Source organism: Tyto alba, unplaced genomic scaffold, assembly GCF_018691265.1.
Source record: "Tyto alba isolate M040663 unplaced genomic scaffold, T.alba_DEE_v4.0 Super-Scaffold_41, whole genome shotgun sequence".
Classification (NCBI taxonomy): domain Eukaryota; kingdom Metazoa; phylum Chordata; class Aves; order Strigiformes; family Tytonidae; genus Tyto; species Tyto alba.
In genome coordinates, this window is record NW_024881317.1 from 4330374 (window position 1) to 4356220 (window position 25847).

Here is a 25847-nt window from a genome sequence, read left to right on the forward strand (position 1 = left end):
GTCAGTCTTTCAGCCCTAGTATTCGATTACCCAGCTGGCATTTTCCCATTCCGTAAGCAAAATACCAAGCACTTGGCTACAGGGATGCACCAAAACTACTGTCTAGAGAAACACGTTTGGTGTCTTGCCAGCTGTTTTAGCCAACGGAAATTCGCAGATGTGTCAACTGCTTTAATGCAGAGAAACATCTGAGCGGGGCCCTGTTCCACAAAAGACAGGTGGCCAGCCTGCCTGCTCCCGTCCTGCTCGAACCAAATGGCTTCTGCCTTCACTGTCATCACAGTCATCAGGGCTCTCACACCAGGTCATAGCATTTGGCAAATGAGTTAATGACAATTGCACCGAGTGAAGGTGTTTCTACAAATGGTGCAGAACTGATTTTTCCCCGTTCAGGAATGGGAAGATGGGAAACAGTTGTCTGATTCGTTTAAGAGAAGTTATGTGGCAACTTCAAAAGAAATGTGGTTAATGAGTTGGCACATATGGTGCTCTACCTGGACCGCAGGAGCCTTCAGCAAAATGACCAGTATTTCTGAGCAGACTTGTTTTTGAGAAGTCTTATTTGAGCCACTTATCATAATAGACAACCCAAGATTGGGTGACAAGTAAAAGATTCATGGTATAAGGATACAAATCTAAATGACAGTCCTAAATAACAGGCTAGAAGGTCAATTACCTGGTGAGAAAGGCACGATAGCCTTCCGATGCATAGCACCTACACAGTCATTGTTCCAGTCTTTCACTTCATACAGGAATGCCTGTAATTACAGAGAACATGTTCCTCATTGACAGATTGCAGGAAGCGTAAAGATCGATGCTGCTTGTCTTTAGGAAAAAAATTGTTCCTCCCTACATACCTCCTAATTCAGATTGTTCTTAGACATTTTCTTCACTGTTTTGTAGCCCAGCTCTAACCACAGTGTTGCTTCCAGCACTTGCTGGAGTCAATAGCAGCTTTTCAGTTGGCCTTACGCTGAGCTGGAAGACAGCACAGTGAGGTCGCCTCATTTTTCTTGCACGCCCAGAACTGGAGACTGCTCACAGCAACAGTGTGTTCCTTACTTTGGAGGAACCCGAACACCTCACGATGTTGTGCCAGGTGTTTGACAAAGAGCCTTGAAAGACATAACAAAGCACATGGCAAAAAAAAGGCCAGGTATTTGTTCCCAGCACACTTGGATCGAAGGGGAAGAGAATGGCAACTAAAATGAGCTTACAAAGCAAATGAATCCCAAAGGCTCAGAGAACTGATGGAAATAAGGAAATACCCCCCGCCCCCATCCAGACTGGGTTATGGCACATCCTTGTAAGCTACAGCAGCTTTGAAACAACACTGTAGGATCCTTTCTATAGGGAATATCTTGTCTTGTTAAGTACTTCTTGAGCCTTGGCAGTTAAACGCAATTCAGATCTAACAATGAACATGGCCAGTTAGTCTCCATTTTTGAGGCCTCTAATGGCATGAACTTCAAACAGATGTGATCCCAATTAAAATCCTGGAAGGCCCAATTATGAAAAGTGAAATCTGACCAGCAGCTGTGAGAGATTGAACTGAAAGTGAGGCAGGAGAAGTCCTTGCATTCTAATAGTCTGGAATGTAGAGGATTTGTATGCTTTGAGGTCATAGAACATAGGGCTAGAAAAGCTGACGCTGGTCCTGGATGTAGGAAAGTTGTTTCGGGTTAGGTGTCTGGCCGTAGCACCGTCCCAGTTTGTATACAGTACGTTTAGGTTCTCTGCACAGCCCCACTGCACAGTGAAGATGTGCAGCAGTGGTTTGCCGAGGTACGTCTCAAAGACAACAATATTTGTGGGATAGGATGGTCTGCAGACAAGTCTGTCTTTATCTGGGGGAAAAAATGCAGCCACACTGTAGAGAGTGGGGGTTAAAGGGAGCTATACAGAGTTTGTGTTTCTGTCTAGCATGGAAACAGGAGTGGATAATCGCTTATATACCAACACTTTTCTGCTTTACACACTTCAGCTTCCAAAGGTGATCAGGTGATCCAAGTGTGACGGCAATATAGCAACATCGAAGAACACCCAAATCTAGGAAGAGTTGCCCATTTCTCACTGTTTTTAAATGAAGCATAATATTTTATCTCACCAGTTTTTTAACATTCTTTCTCTGGCTCCTTCCCAGGTGGGTGACTGGCCACTGGAGCCCCTGCTCTGCTACTTGTGAGAAAGGTGTCCAGCACCGGGAAGTGACTTGTGTTTATCAGCTGCAAAATGGCACCTACGTTAATACGAGAGACCTCTACTGCCTTGGCAACAAACCAACAACAGTACAGAGCTGTGAAGGACGGGATTGCCTTTCTATCTGGGAAGCATCAGAGTGGTCAAAGGTAGGAACTTGATTCAAGAAAGGAGCCAGACTGCACACAGCTCTGGATACACTGGCCCTAATCCAGCTAAGTGCTTAGCATTATGCATGTTCTCACACTCAGCATACTCAGTGCCTCACAGTATTGAGAAATGGGTAGAACTGTAATTTGTTGAGATGATCAGTTTGGAACTGAGGTTTGTATTCGATACCGGATCAGTTATTAAGGCAAGTTTTAGATATCATGCTATAGTAACTATATCTTTCCATCTGAAAACTCTGACCAGCAAGGAAAAACATTTCACTGACCTGAGGCCAGAACTATAGTAACCCACCAGGGCTTCTGGCTCCATTTAAATGCAATGTGAAACAAATACCAGATTTATCAAGCATCTGCATGTTACAGAGAATGTACAATCTCTGGGTCTGATCCAACCTTCTTTTGTGTAATTCTAGGAACATGGAAAAGCTGGTTATACTTTGTATAAAAGGTGCATCTCCACATAGTTGCAGCGTTAAGAAATTATTCTCAGATATTATAAACCTATTTCAGATATAAATGATATGTGCTCTAGACAGTGTCGCAGATGAAAGTATTAGCACGGTGATGATTTAACAACAAATCAAAATTTATTAATAACTAATAGTACTTGATCATTAATGAGTTTAAATACATACAAAATAATTCAGGAAGATGTTGTAATTAAAATAGCGACTTATCTACAGATTCTAAGATGACAAGATTCACTCTAACTTACTATATGGTATCTTAAATCAATACATATATACATATGTGTGCACGCATACACAAAGACAAAAACATGCAAAAACACACAGGACAAAGTATTTGGATCCAATAAAATAAATTATGTACCCACACACCAATAGGCAGAGAAAGAGGAAGAGAAGCTAACTCAAAGTAAAAGTTCCCTCCTCGAGTTTAGAGCAAATACTCACAATGCTTTGACATTCCTCAACAGGTGATAATTGAGACTCCAGTGGGTTGACATCGCCCTGGCCTTTCATCAGCTCTGACAGCAGACAACACCTTAAGGTTTTTGATACCTGAGCAGAGTCCCAGCTCAGGGGAGCTGCTGGTCACAGGCCCACTGCAATCCAGGAGAGCCCAAAGGGTCTCACTTGGAGTCGCAATTTATAGGGTCCAAGATAACTGACTTTTGTCATTTGTTTTTGCTCAGGCCCAGCTTGAACAATGAACTACTCTGGTATCTTCCAGCAGTTGCACAAGAATTTGATGAAGGTGCAACTGTTCTTGTTCTCATTTGATCACATCACCGGTACAGGTGTGCCAGACCATTAGGAGATGAGGGACTGTGATAACCATTTCGGAGGGAGGGGCAGGAGCCAGGCTCCTTAACGTTCTGATTCACTGCCATTAGCAGCCCTTATCTCTCCAGGTGGACATACCTCCCGGGGGAGATGGGTGGAATCACACTTAGCACCAAGCTGCCCAGGGGGTGAGGATCGCACCACCACAGACAGTGTGTGTTTTGTTTAGCAACAGAGCAAACTGGGAGGATGCCTACCATTCATGACCAGGACTCAGCTAATACAGGGCAACTTTGTCAGTACCTTGTGAGTAACAGTCCTGATAGGATGTCCATGTTAGTTTTGATGTTGTAGCTGTTAGACTCATCTGAATGACGAGAAGATCTTTTTACTCTTGGTGCCGTGCTTACAGCTCTACCAGTCTCATTCCAGACTGGCTGTGGTATGGGACTGTCCAGCAACAGTCATTTCTGTGGGAAGGATTTTTCCTTGTTATTAATCTCTGTTTTGGAACAGTGAGCTCCTGTTTAAAACCTTGTCAAAGAGCTTTTGCAAAATATTATTGTTAGAAATGTGCTTAAAAGTCACAGAAGCTCAGGATACAAGGGATCTTGCACTGAGGAACAGTGTCTCTTAACAGAAACAATGTGATTCCATTGTCCACCTTTTGAACAGGAAATCGTTTGGCAAGTGAGATGATATAGTTAAGTGAGAGTAGTGTTTCCTTTCAGTAGGATGCTGCATCTGTTCACCAGTGCATGAGATTCATTCTCTTTCTGAGTTCTTTCATTTCAAAAGATGTGGAGCAACACACCAAGGTTTTAATAAGTTGTCTGGTAGGTCTTTTGTGTGTTATAGAAGTAACTCTTTCAGATGATGACCTCTTTGTCTTATAGCTGAACCAGCTGAACTGTTTATAGCTGAGGCTATTCTTATGGTGCAGTTCCTACCTGGTTTACACGGGGAATTTTCACTTGGGTCTTTTGTTAACAATCCCAGGTACTTCTCTCTCCTTTTTATGAAATGGAGTAAATCAAGTTGCAGAAGACTTTTTCCAGAGTGAAAACCTTCCATAATTGTGACCATGTAACTCATTTGCAAATATTTAATATTTTTAGATAATTTTTTCAATAACTGGTTTACTTTTCCTTTGTTAAATTTACCTTTTGTCATGTCTTGCCCACTTGTGATTTTAAATTTGTTCTTGTTCTGACACATTTGATGCTATTATGTAGCAGAGTTGACTCCAGGACACATTTGATGCTCTGCCAGTTTGAACACTTCTCATAACTAGGACTTTTTTCAGTGGTAATCACTTTAATCCTTAACGTTTTAATCTGATGTTGTGGAGTAAATATCACAGTAATGGTATCCTTTTATAAATCCATTTTCTCATGTATGTTTTTGAACTTTTTGGTTATACAACAAAAAACAGCTGACCACGCTGATGTCTGGTCCCCAATCAAAACTGTTTGTTTTCAAAGCAAATTCCAATGCAATCTTCATTGTGGAAAAAATTAAGTTCCCCTTTTATTGCCAAACGCTTGAGATTGTTTTGGGCAAAGTACTGCTCAACCCATTTTTAATGACAAAAATAGAGACTGTCAGCAAAAGGTGAATGTTTTTGCCGTTAGGGAACTAGAGTAGAGAAAAATACTAATTTCTTTCAAATAAAGGAGCTGTGTCTTAACTGCAAAGTTGTGTTGCTCCTTTACAAAACCTCATGGGATTTGACTAATTAATTTGTTAATAAAATAAAACTTGATGATCTCAGCTGGACACTCAGGGACTGCACGTTTTAATTTGTAGACTGCTCTGTTGTGGAATCTCTGTAAAATCTATATGGTAAGAAATTCTTCGTGAAAACAGAGGACTTGAGGAAAGAAAAAATCTCTTATAGAGGGTGATTTATATGTGACCACCAAAGATCTGTTGGAAACATTTTGCAAATGCTGTTTTGTCTAGGAAAGTATATGCAATATTAATCTGTGAATGACTTAAAAGCTTGTGGGAAGAACAAACAGTTGGTGTTTTTCCCAGACTTGCTTGTAAAACCCACCTAGAGATTTCTCCTACTGTGAAAAATACTCCCACTTCAGTTTGGTTTACTTTGAGTAAATTGGACTATTTGAAAGATTTTATATATTGTGCTTTGTAGTCTGAGATGAACTAGTGCAACCCTGAGGAGTCCACCCTGAGGACTGAGGAAAATGATACATAATTTGGGAAAGTCTGTACCACTTGGGGCAAATTCATGGCTTTAAGGTACCATTTAGGGAGCTCCAGCCTGGGACCTCTGGCAAGTCTTGCGCTCTGAGGAGTCCAGCAAAGCAGTTTCTGGAATTCTGCAAAGCCTGGAAGAATTCATCCCCGTATCTAGCAGAACTATACAACTGTGCTTGTTACAAAGATGTTACATCCGTAAGGAGGTCACGCCATGAGCAGCACATAGTAAATTAAGTGGAAGGTTTCCCAGATTTTCAAGAAGTCACTTTGTAGTGCTCTGAAGTATTTAAAGGCATGTCTGTTTGCTTGCCAGCTCATAAACGCTTGTCATTCATGTCCTTAACAAGGCCAGCAGGTCAGAACTGCCTGGATTGTATTTTTAAGACGGTTAGACAGGCATGCTGAGATTTGTCCATTTGATGTAATTTATATCAAGCTGACGCTTGTTTCCAGCACAGACCCCCTGGATGGAAAAGCTTCTTGGAATACATTCAAAAGACCTCACAGAATATCTCATATCTTCACTATTTATTCAGTGTCAAATCAACTGTCTTTTCCATGCTGATCCCCTGAAGGGGAGAACTTGACATGCTAGGGGAGGTTAGTTTTTATCTCAGTTGGTACATATATCATTTTTCCACCCACCTGTCCCCAGTGGCTCTTAGAGAAAATTTTTCACTCTTAACCGCTGCAGTGGCATGAAAATGAAGAGCAGAGAGACTAGCTATGCTGTTGTGTAGTGGCATGCACTCACATGGCTGCAACAGCATCAGCAGATCTGGTATTCTATTACCAAACTGGTTATTTTAAAACAGAAATTCTGTTTCAGTTCATCCCAGTGTCCTTTTCCCACCTAGTACAGTCAATGAAATCAACACAAATTCTCCAGTAAAACAGAATTTCCAGCAAACCATTGGCAGAGATAACAAATGGGTGACCAGTTATCCTGGCTTTTTAGAAGCTACCTTAATAGTGCCCAGGCACAAAAACATTTGTGGATAATTTGTGCTCACACACATGAATGTTTGTTAGAGTACCCAAATGTATGAATCAGGACTTCCTTCAGCAACTGATTTGAGCAGCTCTAGTAGCCCACTGCTTTCTCAGAGGACTTCAGACAGTCCCTGCTTATGTTTTTGGTGTTGGGAAGTCTGTCTCGTCCCTGCTGACGTCTGTGGCTAGCTTGCTGGCCATGGTTGGAAGCTGATCACAACACTGTGGCTCACTGAATAGTGCCTCTCCTGAGCTATCCCTTTTGTACATTTGAAATTCTTTGGAACTAGCATAATGATGAGAATATGGCAAATCAACGAGTGAAGGTCATGTATGTGTTTCACATGAGAACATGTGTGAGAACTGTGATTTCCCATAGTATGTACAAACTGTACTGCAGAAATGTGTTTGTAACAGTGATCTCATGCCACTGTGATTTAAAAATGCATTTATCACCATCATTTTACTCCCATGTTACATCAAGGGATGTGCCAGTTCTGCGTTGTAAGTCTCAGTGTATCCTTTTTCAGGATAATAATAAGCCTTTAAACACAAGATTGAGTGTTTTTTTCATCTATAACACCAATTCTAGCAAAATGCCAGCTGATATTTTTCAAAGAGGGTTGATTTTCAAAGTGCCTTTTTTCATAAGTAAAATATTTCACAAGCAGATATTATAGTTTTCAAATTACTTTTTTATGTTTGAAAGGGCCTTAGATTATTGGGAGAAAATCTTACGGGTTATCAGTTTTCCTCTGTGTTCATAAAACCAGCTGTTGCTTTTAGCTGTTACCAAGATAAAAATTATCATTTCTAGGCTTCATGTAACAGAAAACAAATACCTGTTGTTTTGCAGTGCTCAGCGGACTGTGGCAAGGGGATTCAGAAAAGAACAGTGACATGCACAAATTCTCAAGGAAAATGTGATGCAGCCACCAGGCCAAGAGATGAGGAAGAGTGTGAGGATCACACCGGCTGTTACGAATGGAAAACAGGAGATTGGTCTAAGGTAACAGTGAACACTACGTGGTATTTCCTTTCTAATTGCAGAGATGTTCAGAGTGCTATGCTTCCGTGTGCTGTCTGCGTTAATTTGCAGTTTAAATTTTGATTGGAGGTTTTTCTGGGATTTAAACTTTCCCCTTATGCCATTTATAACCCAAACATTGCAACACAGGCTTATGGATGTGACGCAGCAAGTTTTAGAAAAGTGTATTCCAAATAGGATGGAAATTAGTATTAATTGACAGCTTAACCATCTGAAGGCAAAACCTACACAAGATTCCCACCGCAGGTTGTCTCTTGTTGTCAAAAAGCTACTTTATAAACGATGCTGAAACTGCTTTTCACGTTTCAGAAAGCAAACTGAATAGTTCCAGTTAGCAGACTGAATTCTACTGAAAAGAATTCATTAGCAGTATCTTCCAGGAGTGCAGGGACTAAGGAGATGTCCCATGTCCAGCCCGGGCAAATTAAAAAGAAAATAGCAGAAGGTTGGTTTTCTTTACTGTAAATATGTGTTAAAAATTTGCACTTTGAGTTAGGAACCTAGTCACTGAGAAAAAGGGAAATCTCACAAGGGAGCTTATGGTGAGATTTTTGTCTCCCCCAAAGCATCAGTATGGAGCTGAGAAGAGAGCTGGACCTTAATCTTCTTATCCACAGGTGATAAATCTGAAGGTTTGGGAGAACCGTTGTTAAACAGAATACTACTGAGGGGAAGCTTTAGCAGACACATGGAAACAGGGGGTAACTGAGAGCTCTCGCAACTGAATTCTGTTCCTCTGCCTCATGCAAGTCCTGCATGCAGAGTCAGACAGTACACTATTTTATTACTACAGATGCAAGACCAGAGTTGTGCAGCTGATTTTCATACTAGTCTGGGACCTACACAGCATAGTCCAGTCCTAGACTTATTCCAGCCACCTGAAATGAAAGAAAGCCATGACTTTAAAGGCAAAGCCAAAACCATCAGTCCCTTCCTCAGGGCTGGATTTTACCTTCATTCAGACCTGTCTGAACCTAGTTTCTCCAGTGACATCAGTGGAATTAATTCCCAAATGCAGTGGATTAAACCAGAGCAGAGTCTGCTCTGTATTTGCATTCTGATCTTAAAGTAATAGGTAGTCTTGCTTGGGAAGGAGGCCTGGCAGTGTGAGAAACTCAGCCTTTGCCAGTGTTGTTCATAAAGTGTCCTTTACATTACTGACTTCATGTTTGCATAAAGAACTAAAATTTCCCAGGAATATTATATTCCAGTTTAGTTTTATCTTATCTTTGTAACTGTACTGTTCTTTAAACAGAAAGCCTACTTCGTGTTCTGGAATGTACGGCATGTGCAGAAACCACTGGGATACAGTAGTTGCATTTTGCTTTCCAAAAACCCAAACTTCAGCAAGCAAAATCCAGTGAAATAGAGGCCCATGATGGGCAAATTGGCTTATCTGCAATTGCATTTTTTTTACATTGTGATTAGGAATTACGAATATTTATAGATACACTCTGTCATAGATATATTAATTTAATGGTGTTAGTGCTGGAGAATGCATTAAGAACCTGCCACATACAAAAGGTCTGTATTTATGCTGAGCCAGGAATTTATATCACAGAATGTTTAGAGTATTGAACATTATTTTATTCATAACCTGGCACATGGAGTCCATGCAAGCTGGCCAAAACAAACAGTTCCTGTGTGTTAACAGGTGAAATAACATTATTTATTTATTTGTGGAATTTTAAAACATTTTGGCATGCAAATTGACCCGGATTCTCTTTATAGGGAGGAATATGAAATAATTGTGTATCCACTGATTACATGGATTGAAAGTTCAGTGTTGTATCAATGGTTCCAATCTGATAAAGATGTTGGCTCACTGCTAGAAAGGCTGCAGTCATACATTGGTCACAAAAAATAGTGTTGTTGATGGTTTTAGTGTCTGCATGTGAGCAGGACAAGATCAGTGCAAAATCACTTGTTATTTGCAATTCTTAATTCAGGATAAGGATCCTCCCTGTGCAGAAGGGCACAAAAGCTTATGTGCTGCATATGTGTCCTGCTTCTGTCTGCAGAGAGCTTGTGCCAGCTCTCTGCTTCCCAGGAATTTCACCCTGTGTGAGTCCAGCAGGATGTTCTTGGACTTAGATTTGGATTATAATGAGCATTTAAAATTCTAGACATATTGGTTAGTTCTGACTGGACACTGAGATCACACAATTAGATTCTTATTCTCTCAATAGAGGGGTAAACAAAAGGCACCACTGGGTTGCTAGAAAAAGGTATGGGTAGATATAATTCTTTGAAGAAAACCTATTGTCCCAGAAAAACAGATAGCTGAAATGTTTGGTGTGGAATTCAATTTTTCTCAAATCCTGAGCAAAGGATTCTCATCATGAGGATCCAGAAGCTTTAATGCAGAGCTTAGACTTAGGGGTAGAGCCTTTGCATCTATCAGCAACTCCTCTTTGGTGTTGTCTGGCTTAAAACAGTTCCTCCTTTCGGAAGAAACATAAAGTCTGCGGCAGTTAGATTATAGCAGACTCTTTAAAATTCATACTTCCAGGGCAAAATTCCATTGTAAAACATTTGTTCCCGGTGCTGTAAAAATCAGTGTGAGAGAGCTTTGTGCTGACTAAGATGGAAACTTTTTCTATTAATACAAATTAATCTCAGAACAAGCAATGACTTTTTGCAATTAATGCATTGTGCATTTGTTATTTATTGTTAAGAATCATCAGGGAAGCAAGATTTAACTAACAGTAGTAATTATCACAGATTAAAATAAGAGGCTTTGATGCTTTATGTGCAAACAGCTTGCATGGTGATTTGGCCTACAGTCCTTAATTTCCTAAACCAAGATCGTTTGAGGATACCAGGAAGTCACGTAAGAAAGAGACAAAACCTCACTTAAAATGTCAAGTCCAGATACAACTTGTAAATAGAACAGGCTGTTTGGGTGGTAACAACAGGCTGTTATTTTTATATTGTTAGTAGTATTTTTAGAATACGTGGACTCTGCACATGAAAAAACAGATCACTTCCCTAAGGAGCTCCCAGCCATATATAAATAACTCACCTCGCATCTGACAGCAACGTGTACGGTTATTCTATATAAGATCTTGGATCCTGTTGCATTCAGAAGGTGCAAGAGTGAGCAACAGTAAAATCTCCAAATCTATGCCAGGCAAGTTTTGATTTTATGTTCTCAGACTCTGGAACCAATTCTGCATAGGAGTGAGGGCTGGAGGCATGGCCATGCTGATATTCAACCTGCACCTACCAGTCAAAGCCTTATCCACTGGCCCTAGTAATGGCTCTGCAGCCACGGCCTGTCCCCGCTCTGAAGAAGAAGAGTTTTATTCCATTTTCTGTCAGGTTTATTTACAGATGGTCCTTACTGCATATTTTAGCTGTAGAAAGCATTTGGAGCTAATGAGCAGATTCAGCCAGCAGTCTTGGCTGTGATATTTGTATATTCCCAATGTATTTGCAGAATACTTTAAGTGTTGCATGAGGAACTGACATATCTAGTTCACTTTGCAAACACATAGGGCCAGGTCTGTAAAGTTATTTTAAATGTCTTTAGTGTTACCTTTGTTAGTCCAGTATTTGAGATTAACAGACTGCGTGCTGTAATTCTGAAGACAGAGTATTTTTCTGCTACTAGTAACCATGTATAACGTCTGTTACCACTGCTATTAAACTTGCAGCTTCTCTGCACTACTGCAACTTCTCTTTTGAACCCCTTATCTTAAAGGGATAGAATTATTATTTTTAGCGTTTAGCACAAACACAGCATTGGTATTATGAGTTACATAACCAAACTGTTCCTGGCTCGAGAGTCTTCAAACCTAGTAGAAAGATAGATTGCACAGTAAGAGACCCGCTGAAGGTGTTAACCTGAAATAATTTGTGTATTGTTGCCTGGATTCTTCAGAATTGCAATTCATTATATCATCCTTTTTTGTATATGATGCAATACACAAGTGGGAATCCAAGCCATCTCCCATTCAATAGTTTCTTCCAAAAGGAAATTCCACATCCAGTTTGCATTCAGTTAAAGAAACAAACATCTCGTACACTCTTCCTCCTTTGAAATAGTTCCTCCTTGTTTGAAATCTGAGCTGTGAAATGTTCTAGCACTGAAGTATTTTTACATTTTCATTGTAGTTGTGCTAGTCAAAAGAACAAACATAGGTTGCTCAGTTTCCCAACACTTGCCTCAGACTCCTAGGCTGCTGAAAATACGCCTCTTGATGCTTTAGCAAGACAGCAGTTCATTCTTTCACGATGAATTGTGTTTCACGGACAAACTTTGTCAAGGATCACATTCCTGTGAAGAATGCAGGCAGCTAGCGAACAGAATGTGTACGTGGCTCTCCGGGAAGCTCAGCGGGACGCACGGCCCCAGTCTGCACCGTTCGCCTGCTCTAGGCTGCGCTTGGAGGGAGCTGCAGGCCTCGGGCTTCGCGTTGAAGTCCACCTTGGCTCAACACAGTTGAAAACATGTGTCCCAAATAATGTGGGGGTGCACTGCTGGCCTGCTGCAGGGAGATGCAGGCTTGATGGATTAGCTAGCCACGGCGATGACAAAGATCAGTTGTGCTTGAAGGTGAACAGCTCTGGGATCTGCTTCTTAGCTACCCGAGGCTCCTGCCGTGTCCTCAGCTCTCACCCCTTGTGCTCTAGTCATAACGTGGCAGGGAAAGCACTCAGGTGCACATGTACAGGCCAGGGCTGTATTTTTTTAGTTCCTTTTCTCCACTTGGCTTTTGGACTCTTCTAGAGTATAACTGAGGAGGCAAGGTTATATAGCAGGAGCAATTCTCCACAAGATTTTTATGGATTTTTCTTCATTTCCAGTTTTACTTAATTGTTTCAGTATTTTATATGTCTCGACATACTCTATTTCTGTCCTGTGACTGAAGTACTGTATTTCGAGCCAATAGCACAGAATGGTTCAGGGTTCCCAGTTTCATTTTATTTTTCGACTATTTTCCTTTTAACTGGTATTATATCAAGGAAGGTAGAATTACAAGCAAGATACACTAGCTCCATCATTAGTGCTGACTTTCACAAGGGTGCATTTTCAGCTTTGTGGGTAGAAGCTTAAACATGCAACTTCTGTCCCTCAGGCAACAATTTAGCTCATTAACCTATTATATTACATAGCCCAATGAAAAGATTTTTAGAAGAAGAAAGATACATTGAAGCCTTGTAATATATTGGCTTTGCCATATTTTTTCTTTGCAGTTACAGTAGGTGCTCTGTAAATACTAAGGCCTATATTAATCTCAGATAACCCAATGTAAATCCAGGGTAACTGTCTTTCATTCTTCCCTACAACCCATTGGCCACCAGCCAAGGATCTCAGTCAGCACAGTGGGTCAGATATCAGTCTCTCTTACATTAGTGTAAATCCAGATTAATTCAGCCACTTAAGTTAATGCAGGCTTATGCCAGTGCCACACAGATCAGAATCTGACCTGACAAACTGTGCAAAATCTTTGGGCCTTATGTAGGAAGCATCACAGATTCATCCTCTCAGGTGAAAACAGAAATATATGACATGTCAAGCTGGGCTTCAACCAGGAGAGGAAGTAGAGGAGAAATCTTTTTCTACCACTTTACATCTCATATAACTACCTGGCACACCTTTCACTGGATTCAGAAAGATTGTATGCTCCAGAGGCTAGAAAGGACTAGTAAGGATCGGCTTGGCAAAGTGTGATGTTGAACAATATTCTTGTTGCCAAATAGTGTCAGTAGTGATAAAACACATCTGAAAAATTACCTATAGCCACCTGTCCTCCCTGAACATCAATAGTTGCCAATTTCTTTACAGTCTTTTACTCAGTTTATGAAATAATGGCTATGGGTTCTCATTCCTGGAGAATGTTAACAATAGGAAGGAAAAGTATCTAATTTCCTATAAGAGAAATACTGGATTTATGCCAGACATCGAGGTGTTTCATACTGAAGATCTGCAGTCATTCATCACAATGGGTGGTAACAAGGATTTTGTAATTGCAAATTAATTGCTTTGGCAGGATTACAGTGGATTGTATTCTCTAAGAGATAAAACCCCTAGCCTTGCAGTACACCAAAAAATATTTTGGGGTTGTTTTTTGGATTGTGGTGTTGTGGGGTTTGTTTTCCAAAAAATACTCTACAATCTTCCAGTGCCAGGAAGACATGTTATCTGAGTTCCAAATGTTTGGGAACATCAATGAAATCCTCTGTACGCCTCATTTTTAATGATTAATTCACATTACATGATAAGGAGAGTAAATCAAGGACAGCTGTGGTTTGAGAGGTATATTCAAAGCTGTTATAAATATAGAAGCAAACTGTCCTTTGTTCTAACATTCATTACAAATTCATGGATTGACCTGCCATCTGTTTATGATAAACTATGGACAACTTGTTAATTCTTCATGAAGGTCATAACTGAGGTCATCTTATTCTACCTTGGAAAAAAATAACTTTTCTTGTTGAATTGAGAGAAAAATCCACAGGAGGGATGGTCACTTAGACCTGCAGTTGCACATCCCAGCTGATAGTCCCTTTCTTGCTGTTTACTCACTATGGCTCAGCAAACAACTTCATGATTTATGGCTGCTCGTGTGCATTCAGCACCATAGCTAGAAACTGGTGTTGGAAGACTGTCTACAGGCCTCACTGATGCAAATTGGTTGTTGTCCAGAACGTGCTAGAGCTGGATATGACAGGAGAGGGCCCAACAAGCTTTAGTATTCAAACCCTCTGCTTCTCTGCTCTAGCCATGACCAGGAGCCAGAGCATCAGAGTGCCCTAAACCTAAGTACTGTCCCTTGGGACTGCTCTAAGTTGTGCTGCTAGTTGTGATTCCCCCTGGTTTGTTCCTCTGGGGTGTGATCACAGATGTGCAAACCACAGCCATTCCTGCCAATATCTAATCTCAAAATATCCCTCACTAATGAGGATGAGAACAAATGGCCCCAAACTTGTTATATCAACTAGGGACACTTCTCAATTTGGGGAAGTTGTTGCCAGTACCCTAGCAAAAATTTAATGGAGCCCTTTAGAAAGATGGAAGACTTTGCTCTGCATTTCTGAAGTAGAATGGTATCCTTTTGAGCTAAACCCATCACCTTTAGTTTAATCTCCATTGAGGAAATGCATGGAATAAAATAGATCTGTGTGAGAGAAAGCTAGTGTTTGTTTTACAAAGGAGGAACCACTCCCCTCTTCTGCTGCAGTGAAGTCAATTTGGTTTATAATACCAAATTACTGATCCACTGCAATTGATGGCCAATTCCCAATGACTTCAGTGAGTTAAGGATTTCAGCATAAAGTAAGGAATTCTGTCACATGGCTTGCAGTTTATATATGACAGAGCTCCAAGGCTATTGGTTATTTCTTTTTGTCATCTTCACTGTCAGTTCAGGGTATGCTGGAGTTTTCTCTGTTCCTTTTGTGATTTCATTCCACTGATTTAGGTAGAAGAGAAATGAACCATCCTGAATCCAGAATAAGGGTTCTGAGAAAAAGACTTGGGTCATTGAAGTAAAAGCCTCAGACAGGGAAACATGAGGGGAGACATCTCCATGTTTCTGCTGCCACTTCAAAAATCAGTCACCTTGGGCTGCTTAAATCCCAGCCCAAGGGCCTCCTACTGCCTTGTGCCACCAAATACAACTGATCGCTTTGTTGTGGATAAACTTAGAAATACAGTTTTCATACCTCCACTAGAAATAGGCATTTTAGGAAAGAAAGGAAAGTTCATATGAGTTCAGCTTGTATTGACTACAGACTTCTGTATGGTCATGAGTCCATCACTTAACTGAATTGACATCACTGATTCCTAGCTTTGTTTGATATAATTGTTAGCCTTCGTTTACAGTCATTGTAAGACAGGCAGCTCCAGGTAGTAATTTTTTCTCCTTTCCTTAGTAAAGGCTGAATTGCCCTTTGAGGTGGCTATCTCTCTCTGGTGACTGCAGAGAGAATGTAAAAAGATTCAGCAAGATGAATCCCAGCCATTTTGCTCTTTGATCCTCTGTCCCCCCATCTATGAAACATCTTTAGCTATGGTCAGAGATGTAAATATTGTATAATGGCACTAGAACAAGGTTGAGCTGCTATCTATACTGGTGCTAACTGCCAGCTCCAGTGCGTGAAGCTGTAGCTGGAAACCTAGGCATGGAAAGTGAAGAGATGCTGACTACAATGTTGGCTGGCCATGTCATTCCCCTGGGGGCTATAAGCTACAGAAACCAAGTCCTGCTCGTGCCTTTGAGGCAATGACTGCTCCTTGTGTGCACAACAATTTGCACAGCTCATCTCTGCTGGAGTTTCTGGGAACATCCATAGTACAAATTATTTCGAGGGTTCCTTAGTAAAGAGGAATGTGCTACAAAAAGACCATATTCATCAGTGTTTTCTTTGAAGTGGAGCATGTTCTGTCACAGTGTTATTGTCTCATGTTCCAATACAGCCTCCAGTGATGCTATTAATTGGAAGAATAACTTTTCCTTTTTGAAATTTTTTATTTAGAAGCCTAGTTCATTAAGTGCATTTTTTTGATGGAGAATTAAAGCCTCACACCAAGATCAGTGGATTGGAAATGGAATTCCATCGTGACTATTTTACCTTTTTTTTTTTTAATGTGAAAAAGAAAAAAGACAAGTCTGTTCAAATATTGGTATTCATTTTCCCTGAGTTATTCTGAGATGTTACAGTGTCTAGGATCATGTTTTTACAAAGATGAACAGTAGGTAATTCACCATTTAAAATTTGTACTACTCATCTGAAGAGGTTTTCACCCCTTGAATCCTTATGGCACACAGTATGTACCACTAGCAGGGACTGCTATAATTTTGCAGTCTTGCCAGTAGCCTTTTGAGAATTATAACAACTACTGAGGCATTAAGGTGACAATCTTCCAGAACATCTTTAAAGAGCAATTAGTATCAGCCTGCTGGTGATCCCTTGTTTGAATGTGCAAAGAGATGAAATGCAGTGTTAGTTCAGCATCATACATTTGAAAGCTGAGTGTTCCCTGTCTAGAGAATGCTCAGGCAGGACTCAGATGACAAAGATGAGCAGCCTCTTGCTGAAGTTAAGTAATCCTAATGGAGTCCTTAGTTTAATTACTTTTTTTTTAATAAATTACATTTAGGAAGCATTGATCATTAACTGATGAATAACTAAAATATCTGTTCAGTGGAGCTTCAGTTCCCAAGACATGCTTTCAGGCTAACATCTGCAACGGGAGTTGGTGTGGGACTAGAGCTCATGTAGCCCATAAAAACATTGATCAGCATAAGCAGCACGCACTGCTGTCGAAGCAGGGTAAATTCACAAGCACTCAGCTTGAGTTTTGCGATCCCATATTTACATAGTTGTCCATCACTATCTGGTTTACTTAAATTTAGCTTGATTATGCCTTTTACATAAGGTGTTTTTCAGCATCATTTCCTTGCAGTTTTTCAGGTGGAATAAGCTATGGAGTATTTCCAATTTGTACCTTCCACAGATCAAAACGCTGCACACGTGCTATAGGTGGCAAGCTAGAATATAGGCAATATTGTATCATTTCACATCTCTGCTTGATCTTGTTCTTGAAATCCACTTTGAAAGCTCATGAAAAGTAAATCAGCCTGACTGGCATAATGAATTAAATTACATTTCATCATTAACATCCACCTGGGCTGCATTGCACAAGTACTTAGGGGCACTGTCACTACCCAGAATATTCATGCATTCAGCTCTTAATCTCTGAACTCTGTACACAATGGAACTTTTCAGAATAGCAAAGTCAAGCTTAATTATGCAGTGAGACATGCTGGACTTACTGGTCAGGTCTTGTTCCTTAGGGTCATGCAGTTTGAAAGCACAGCTGTAGGCAGTTTGCAAAGATTGCCTCTCTTCCTTCTAAGATACTGTCACATCAGCCATGAGCATTTTCTGCTGTAATTTATTGTTTCTTCCCATATGGAGTCAGAAGGGTATGCATTTTTTCTTGGCTATATTAAACAAATCAGTCATTTCACAAAAGTTTCCAAATGAAAGATTGTTGAAAGCAAGACCAGATATGTTCTCTTTATAGATTTGGAGTTCAAAAAAAAAAAAAAAAACAAGAAAAGAAAATAACAAGGAAGCTTGAAAAACAGCTTACAGTTTGCTTTGGGCTAATTAGATCTTATCGGTGAAAAGACAGAAGTTTCTTTCTTTAACGTGATGCCATGGTGAAAGTTGACCTGGTGTTTATGAAAGCATATTGCATGGTGCTTTTCAGCTAGAACTATAGAGTTTAAATTAGTGATACTCATAAAAAGCCTGATGTTAAGGTGTGTGGAGCACTGACTTTCAGTGCACACACATGTATACTATTAAGGTCTCAGGAACAGAGCAATTACAGGACATTTGTCATTCGTCTCAGATGCTGTGTTAGGATGTTATTAATAGGAACTTGCCTTGCTTTCTTTCTGACTTTCATAGAAGCAAGAGGTAAGACCCCTGAGGGGGGAAAAAGCTCTACCCTATCCTAACGCCTTGAAATACTTGAACTCTGAAGTCAGTAAAGCATGACTCTATCTCTGAATATTGGAGCTTTAGCCATAGTGTTATCCTTGGCTTCAGCAGCTTTCAGCAAATTGGGGACAAACCAGTATCTTTAAACATCAGATGACTGCAGACTGATGAATAACGAAAAAAAACATCTTGCCTTCAGCTTAGTTATAACAGTCATCTTGAACTATATTTCCCTCCAACAGATCAGCCTTCTAAATATTGGACTACTTTCAGGACTGGCTGAAGAGATGATACTACCTTCTGCTGGAAAAAGCAACTCTCTTACAAAAAAGACTAACATCATATATCTCTCAGAGGTTAGAAAAGTGACATTTTAGAAGGTGACGCAAGTCTGAATGCATGACTGCCTAGCCAGCAGCCCTCAGCTAAGGCATAAGCAATGCCTCATTATGCCATTCAGTCCTGAACAGCTCACAGCCTGTCCTCTGTAGTGGTAAATCTGTGCTTTTTTCTGTCCCTATCAAGCCTCAACACAGGGATTCTTTGGACTGGTCTCTCTTATGCATTCCTACAGCTGCCCAACGACAGCCCTGCCTTGGCTTCATTCATTCTTATACCTCTCTCTCTGTCTTTTGTAGATCAGGAGTTGAAGTCCCTGACAGATCTCAGAACTTACTGTAAATTCATTCTATTTTAATACCTAGTATTCTCCTGAGGCATTTGCTTTCAAGCAATTAGACATCTGTCAGCACCTTTGGTAGATTTCAAGCTTTCATATCAGGATTCTAAGGTGGAAATAACATTCCAGCTGAAAACTCGTAGCTTGGTCTTAAGGTTGGAGTTTTTCAGTGAGTAAATCTTCCTTAAGCTGATGAATGCAGCTGCTGCCTTGACAATTTGTGAGTTTATTTCCTTCTGGATATCCCCACTGGCTTGCATGTTACTGCCAAAGAATGTGAATGGAGGCATTTTTGTATTCCTTTTGCCTTCTCAAGCAGTGTTTGAACTGGGAGTTACAGGGGCTCTCATTAGATTCACTTTTTGTAACTGTTCATTAACCCCATCTTTTTTACAATGCTGAACAATCCTTTGATCTTTGCATGTGGGTGGACTTCCAACTTACAATGGCTATATTGTCAATTTAGCGCATTATTGTTGAACTACATGAATTTTGCATATGCATTTTTCTGATGGTGCTATCACTGGCAATGCCTGGAGGAAGGAAAAAAACCACTTCTTTGTTTGACACCAGCGTCTCTATTCAACCACTGTCCAAGTCCCCAGCCTCCCAGAGTAGGCAAATTGCTTGTGGGTTTTCTCTCAGTACTTGCACAGCAGCTCAGGTGGCAGGCAAAGATCCACAAAGCTCTGAAACAGGTTCCAAAACCAGTCCTTCACATTCACAGATGGTTTTACTCTATCATGGCATCAAAAGGTGTGTGCTTCTTCAGAGTTACATCAATGCTTGTAAAGGCTTTTCCAGTTTTCAGAGTGTGTTTGTTGATAGCAATGTAAGAACTCAGTATTTGCTCCAAAAGTCCATTGTCCATCAACAGCATTTTAAATACGTTCAGTGCGGTTACTGAAGCCTCCCAGCGCTCTGCACAGTGGAGCTGTACCAGCTATACAGAAGCTGGATCAGGGGCTGGGCTGTGCTGGTACTTTTGCCCCTGCAGCCCAGGTCACGCTCCACCACGAGCGATACGCTCTCTCTTGGCAGCTGTTTGCTGCCTGGAAGTTCCTTTCTTTGCAAGAAGGCCACAGCACCTTTCCTTACTCAAACTCCTCATAACCTGTGTCCAACTCTGAGGGTTCTGTATCAGAGGGCACAGAGTGAATCTAGCCCTGAAAATGGTTCTGTGGATATGCTTACTTGCTCCATAAATATTTGGGAAGAGAGAGACCGTAGCAATGCATTTAACTCTCCAGAATAGGAGGGAAGGTATTTATGGGAATTTGCTGTTCAGTTGGAGTTTGATTTTTATGCCTCTTTTAATGATAAACTCTTTTCATAGTGCAGCATGAGTAACAATTCCCCCTTTGTATGTATTTTGTATCTATTCCTATTTCCTATTGAAATTCCTAGGAAAGAGACTATCCAAGTACAGAGTTGAAAATTTCGTCTTAAAATAAGCCAGATGTCCAACCTTCCTTTAGCTGCCAAGCCCAAAAGAGTTCAAGAAAGATGTTAAAATCTGTCTTCCTGGCTGTGAAAAACTAATTGCATAGCATAGGTGATGATCCCAGTCTCCCAGGAGAAGGAATAAAACTGCTTCGGGCAAAAAATCTGCTGTTATTTGTCTAAGGATTGGAGTTGGCAGTGTCTGTGGAAAAAGTTTCATTGCTTGCCCTCCTTGCTGGTTAACAAATGCAGAGACAGGAACACAGACAAAGGTAGGTGAGTGTTTGTATGTTGGTAATTGAAAACCTTATTCACCTTATGGGAAAAATGCTTTTTTCTTTCTTTCTTTCCTTCTTTCTCTTTTTTTCCCTGCCTCTGTTAAAAGTGTTCATAAGCACAGGGAATGCCTAAAAGTCAGAGGCAGAGGTTTCAGACTTTATATTGTATTTATATTACAATCATGTGAAGGAACCCCATGGCCTGGACAGGTTATTTTATGCTTGTGTGGTAACATCTCTTCTGTTTGTAAAATGAATGTACAATTCTCTCCCCTTTCAAAGAATTTTGTGAGGATTAAGATTAGTAAAGCACTCTGAAGACTAAAAGTGCCATTGAAATCCTGAGGATTAGAGGTTGCATATGACTAGTGAAGTGGAAGGGCCTAATAGTTGCATTTATCAGGATAAAAATTGTTGACTTTAAATCCAAATGTAATGGCCATGCCTGACTGGCTTCTAGACTGGTAGAACTCACAGAGGTCACACAGTTCTGGGGAAGAGCAAAGGGACACCCAAGACTAATGAAATGCCTAGATCTCACTGCAGAAGCTCAAGTTATGAAGGGCATTTAAATAAGGAATTTTAATGATTGCTTTTTGGAATAGCTCACTGTAGGGCATAAAAGGGAAGGGCTCATTCAGCATAGTCCTAAATAACATAACTGTTGCTGAGGTATTAATGATAGTGACCAAATTTTGATGTAAATTCAACACCTGAAAATCTAAGTGCAAAAAAATCTGTCGTAAACTAATGTGTTGACCTTAAATTGAAATAAGAAAGATGTAAAGAAAAAAAAAAAAAAAAAAAAACAACACAACAATCATTTATTTAAAAAAAAAAGTTCCAAAATACATGTAAAATTTTAATATAGCACAACTGCTACCTTTAGAAAACAATAATCAGGTCTGGAGGGAGGCTGCATAACTGGAAACACAGAGGTAAATTTCACACCAGGATGGCTTAATGGTGAAGTCTGGAAGGGGTCTGAGCCAGAGATTGTTTCAAATGGAGAAATTCAATCCTAGAGAAAGGCACTGGAAGAAAGAATAGAAATAAAGAACAAGTGGAATATGGGGGGAAAATTCAGAGAAAAGCAAATACAAATTTGGTGAATACACCAAATACAAGAAACCTGTTTAATCAACAGTCATTAACATGAGTGACTAAAGAAGAAAATTAGATAAAGAGTCTATGTTATTTTTGACAATGGGTTTCACTAATCGTACAACTCCTCCTACCCAGAAATAAATTGTTCACATCGTGTAAATGTATTTCTGCACTGAGTTGTCTGAAGCAGGACTCCACCAGCTCTAATCTACGTGGTCCTGTTCATCTGAGGCCATTTTTTCACAGGCCTTTCAGTGATCCACACAGGAAGGAAACACTCCCTGTGCTCCACTCAGAACAAAGCTATACTTCTTGTATCAGATTGTCTTTGAGAAGCAACAGGGATTTCTTGTGATACTTCCAGAAGAAAATGACCCCAGCTTTGCTGTACTCTCCCCCGTAGATGGGAGAGGGGGAGGCCTACATGCATCCATGTATTCTTTTGCGTCTGGGTCCTAGTCTTCAAGCATCCGTGCTGCATACATATCCTTCATACTTGGACTTCAGTCCAACCTCACTGCTGCTCATCTCTTGAGCCTCTTCAGTGTTTGGCATGCTGTTTTTAAGAACTACGACTCTGAGGTAATAGTGTTTTACAGGGAGGGAGCTCCAGTGCCCTGACTTTGTTCAGAAACAGCAGAGGACAGAAAACATGATCTTTTTTACATCATCCTAATTATATCTTCCGTTTTTCCTCATCACCTCCTCTCCCCCATCGTTTGCTTGTGTGTGGCTTTAGCAGAAATAGGAATCTTACCAAAGTCCTGCAACCCATTGTTTCTTTATTTTAAATACAAGGTTCTTTTATTAACTCCAGCTGGTGCACCTCACTGTGCTCACTGTGTTTGCTTTATTAAAATTGAACAGCGTGCAAGTAGGACATTGTAAATCACAAGTGACTGGGCCAGAGGAAGAGGGAGGGAGAGGTAGGGACTCCAACTGTATGACAACAAAGAGAACATACAAACAGGCTGGGCCTCCTGGCTAATAGAAGCCAAAACTCATGGAGTACGATTTGTAGTTGCTCCCAGGAGGACAGACAAGTGCCAGACGGTTAGCAGGGATAGATGAGAGTGGATACTTGAGTACCTGATGTGTTCTCTTGTATACTGGAACAGAACTTCTCTGGAGGTCTGGGCATGCAGTAGGAGCTGCCTGCCTCTGCTGTAATCTTTGAGTTTATCTTATATCAGTGCCCAGCAGTGGTCATCTTGTCTGTGGAGGAAGCCTTGTTAGACCATCTAAGTCTTGGAGAGGGTGATTAAACCAAGACAACCAGTACCATTGGGTCCCTCATGGAGAGTGAGGTGAAAGGTGCTCATCCATAATTAAGTAGGATATGTTCTCCAGCTTTGCCTCTTTGTGGCTGGTGGAAGGAATCGCATCTCTGCCTGCTTGAACCTCATGGGCATCCACAGGGACAGTCAATGTAGATGGACTCAGAGCAAGTCCAGACAGAAAGACAACAGCTTCCTTCCCTGTGCCAGGACAGTTCCTCTGCTCACAGCACTCCTTGAAGCTGTGAAACCATCATGGACAAACGCAACAGTTGTATGAAGTCCCTGGCTGACCCAATGCCGCTGTTGTTGAGTCCACAGCACCATAGTGAGCTGCCAATCTGCTACATGCTTCAGCTCTGGCAGTGACTTTTCTGGTATATGTGTGTATGTGATTTGGAAGCTACTCTGCTTGGACCATGTCTCAGTGCCTTCTCTCCTCCAGTGCTCCTCAACCTGTGGGAAAGGCCTCCAGTCACGCGTGGTGCAGTGTATGCACAAAGTCACCGGGCGCCATGGCAATGAGTGCCCTGTCCTGTCCAAGCCCGCAGCCTACAGGCAGTGCCACCAAGAGGTCTGCAATGAGAAGATAAACGTCAACACAATTACCTCGCCCAGACTTGGTGAGTGAGGGGTGTTGGGGGGAAGATGCCACCTGCGAAGGACCAGACAAAGCCCAGGGTCCCAGTGTGCCCAATGTGATAAAAGTGGGGCTTCAGAGGATTGCCCAGGTCCAGAAATTAGGAGAGGGCCCCCCTAGTCAGACTCTAGACTAAAGGTCTAGTGTGGATAGGTCTTCTCTTGTCCATCAATCCCTGCCTCAGAATTTGCCCAACTTGGAGCGCTCAGCAGCAGATAGACCTGAGAGACCAACAGGAGCTCACAAATGGTGGGTGACTGATTGACTGATCACAGAGGTGAGGGAACTGACAGGCATATCTTTCTCTGTCACAAACACCTTTACATCATGCTTTTGCTGTGGTGAGTGTAAAGTATGATAATTTATTCATCAGTGCCCCAAGAAAAGTACATGACCTTAACAAGTAGAGCATCACTGCTTTGTTTTTATCCTTTTCATTTGCTGCCACAAGAATGTGGTTTGATAAATTTATTTGCCCAGGGAGGCAAGAGAGCATCCAGCCTCTTTCTGTGAAGCCTTTGATTTTCTGTTACTGTCCTTCTCCTCACCCTCCCTGCATCCCCTGTGTACCTGGCTGAGATGAGAATATGGTGGTAAGCCATCTGTTTCCCAGAACACCTTAACACTGTATTTGAGAAATGTCTCTAGTTAAGAAAGCTTCTGTTAATACAAAATTGTGGGAATCCATGATTTTCCACATCATATTTGCTCAATTTGTAAGGGGATAAAAATATATTTTTCCAAACTTCAGCCTTGTGCGTTCAGTCACAGCTCCAACAACCAAGCTGGTTTCTTTACATTTCACACATCATCACCAGTAAGATGAAGCTAAACTAAGCCATCAGCTACACTGACACAGCCTCATCCGTGCCTCCCATTACTTTTCAGTACAAGAGGCTGGGTTGTAAACAAAGCTGCTAAGAGCTTAACAGAAAGAACAGCCTCCACCCTCTCAGCAGAGCCAGTCTTGTAGGCTAAGAAGCCTCTAATACACGTGAAAAGGCAGAGCTGCTAAGTAAGAGAGAACCATTTTCTCATAGCACTGCCCAGTATTAAATAACACTTAAACTAGGACTGGACTTGATGCTTCTGAACTGAAATTTGTTTCCCAAAAGTTTAACAAGTTTAAAAGAATATGGGAATTTTTTTTTCTTGCAAATGCAGTCGTACCGAGGAGCTTCTAACCTCTTTTGTTTAAGAACATATGAGAGTCCTTCCCAGATATTTTAGCACTAAGAGCATAGTGAAAGGAAAACATTTCATTTGAGAAGTAAGCCCTTGATACACTGATGAGACAAGAAATCCATTGTAATTCACATCTTAGGACAAAGCAATAAAAAGCTCACGTGTTTAGAAGACCGAGGAGGCTCAAGTCTCTGCTGAAAGTAATCTGCAAGTAGTTTGGGATGCTTTTGTTTCTAAACAGGGTTTGGAATCACCAGGGCCAGAAACAATGATATTTGATATTAGCAGAAAGATATGTCATCAAGTGTTTTGCTCTTCCCACTTATAAACAATTCTCATTGGATTATCTTTAACAAAATTTTCTGTTTTCTCTAATGGAAACCTCACAAAAAAAAATTATACAGAAAAAAATTCCAGTAGTCTACAAAACCCATGCTGCCTTGTCCCCACTCCAGAATGTTATATGTAATACATCCCGGGTTATATATAAAATACATCCTGGGTAACATTTTTAGAAGTATTTAAGTGTGGAGTTCACCTCACCTGACGTTCACACCTGTGTCCAATGTCCCTCAGTGAAGACACATTCAGAGAGGGTTTATTCTGTCCCTCAGGTACCTGACCCATGTCCCTTCCTCAACATGCTTTCTGTCTTACTTCACAACCTATGAGACACCTTGGACTTCTAAAATATTAGAGCCCCAGCCTTGCTTGTGGCTCAGTGTCTTTCTATTATATAAAGTCTCTTATCTCAGATTCATAAAGTCTATCTCAGATGTTCTTGCAAGATGTGTAATTTATTCAGCTACCTCACATTTTCTGTGCCTGACTGGAACCATAGCTACTAACCCACTCAAAAAGCCCTTCCACTGCTGGCAGACTCAGAAA

The 25847-nt window shown here is 40.8% G+C and overlaps 1 protein-coding gene across 2 annotated transcripts in view; it reads left to right on the forward strand.

Moving 5' to 3' along the window:
* Nucleotides 1-25847, forward strand: part of ADAMTS17 (ADAM metallopeptidase with thrombospondin type 1 motif 17) — a 196731-nt gene that overhangs the window by 165142 nt on the left and 5742 nt on the right. For both annotated transcript variants that reach the window (XM_042804283.1, XM_042804282.1), the window contains 3 exons: nucleotides 2144-2348; nucleotides 7692-7844; nucleotides 23580-23757. In XM_042804283.1, the coding sequence (XP_042660217.1) occupies nucleotides 2144-2348; nucleotides 7692-7844; nucleotides 23580-23757 (536 nt within the window). The remainder of the gene's footprint in view (nucleotides 1-2143; nucleotides 2349-7691; nucleotides 7845-23579; nucleotides 23758-25847) is intronic.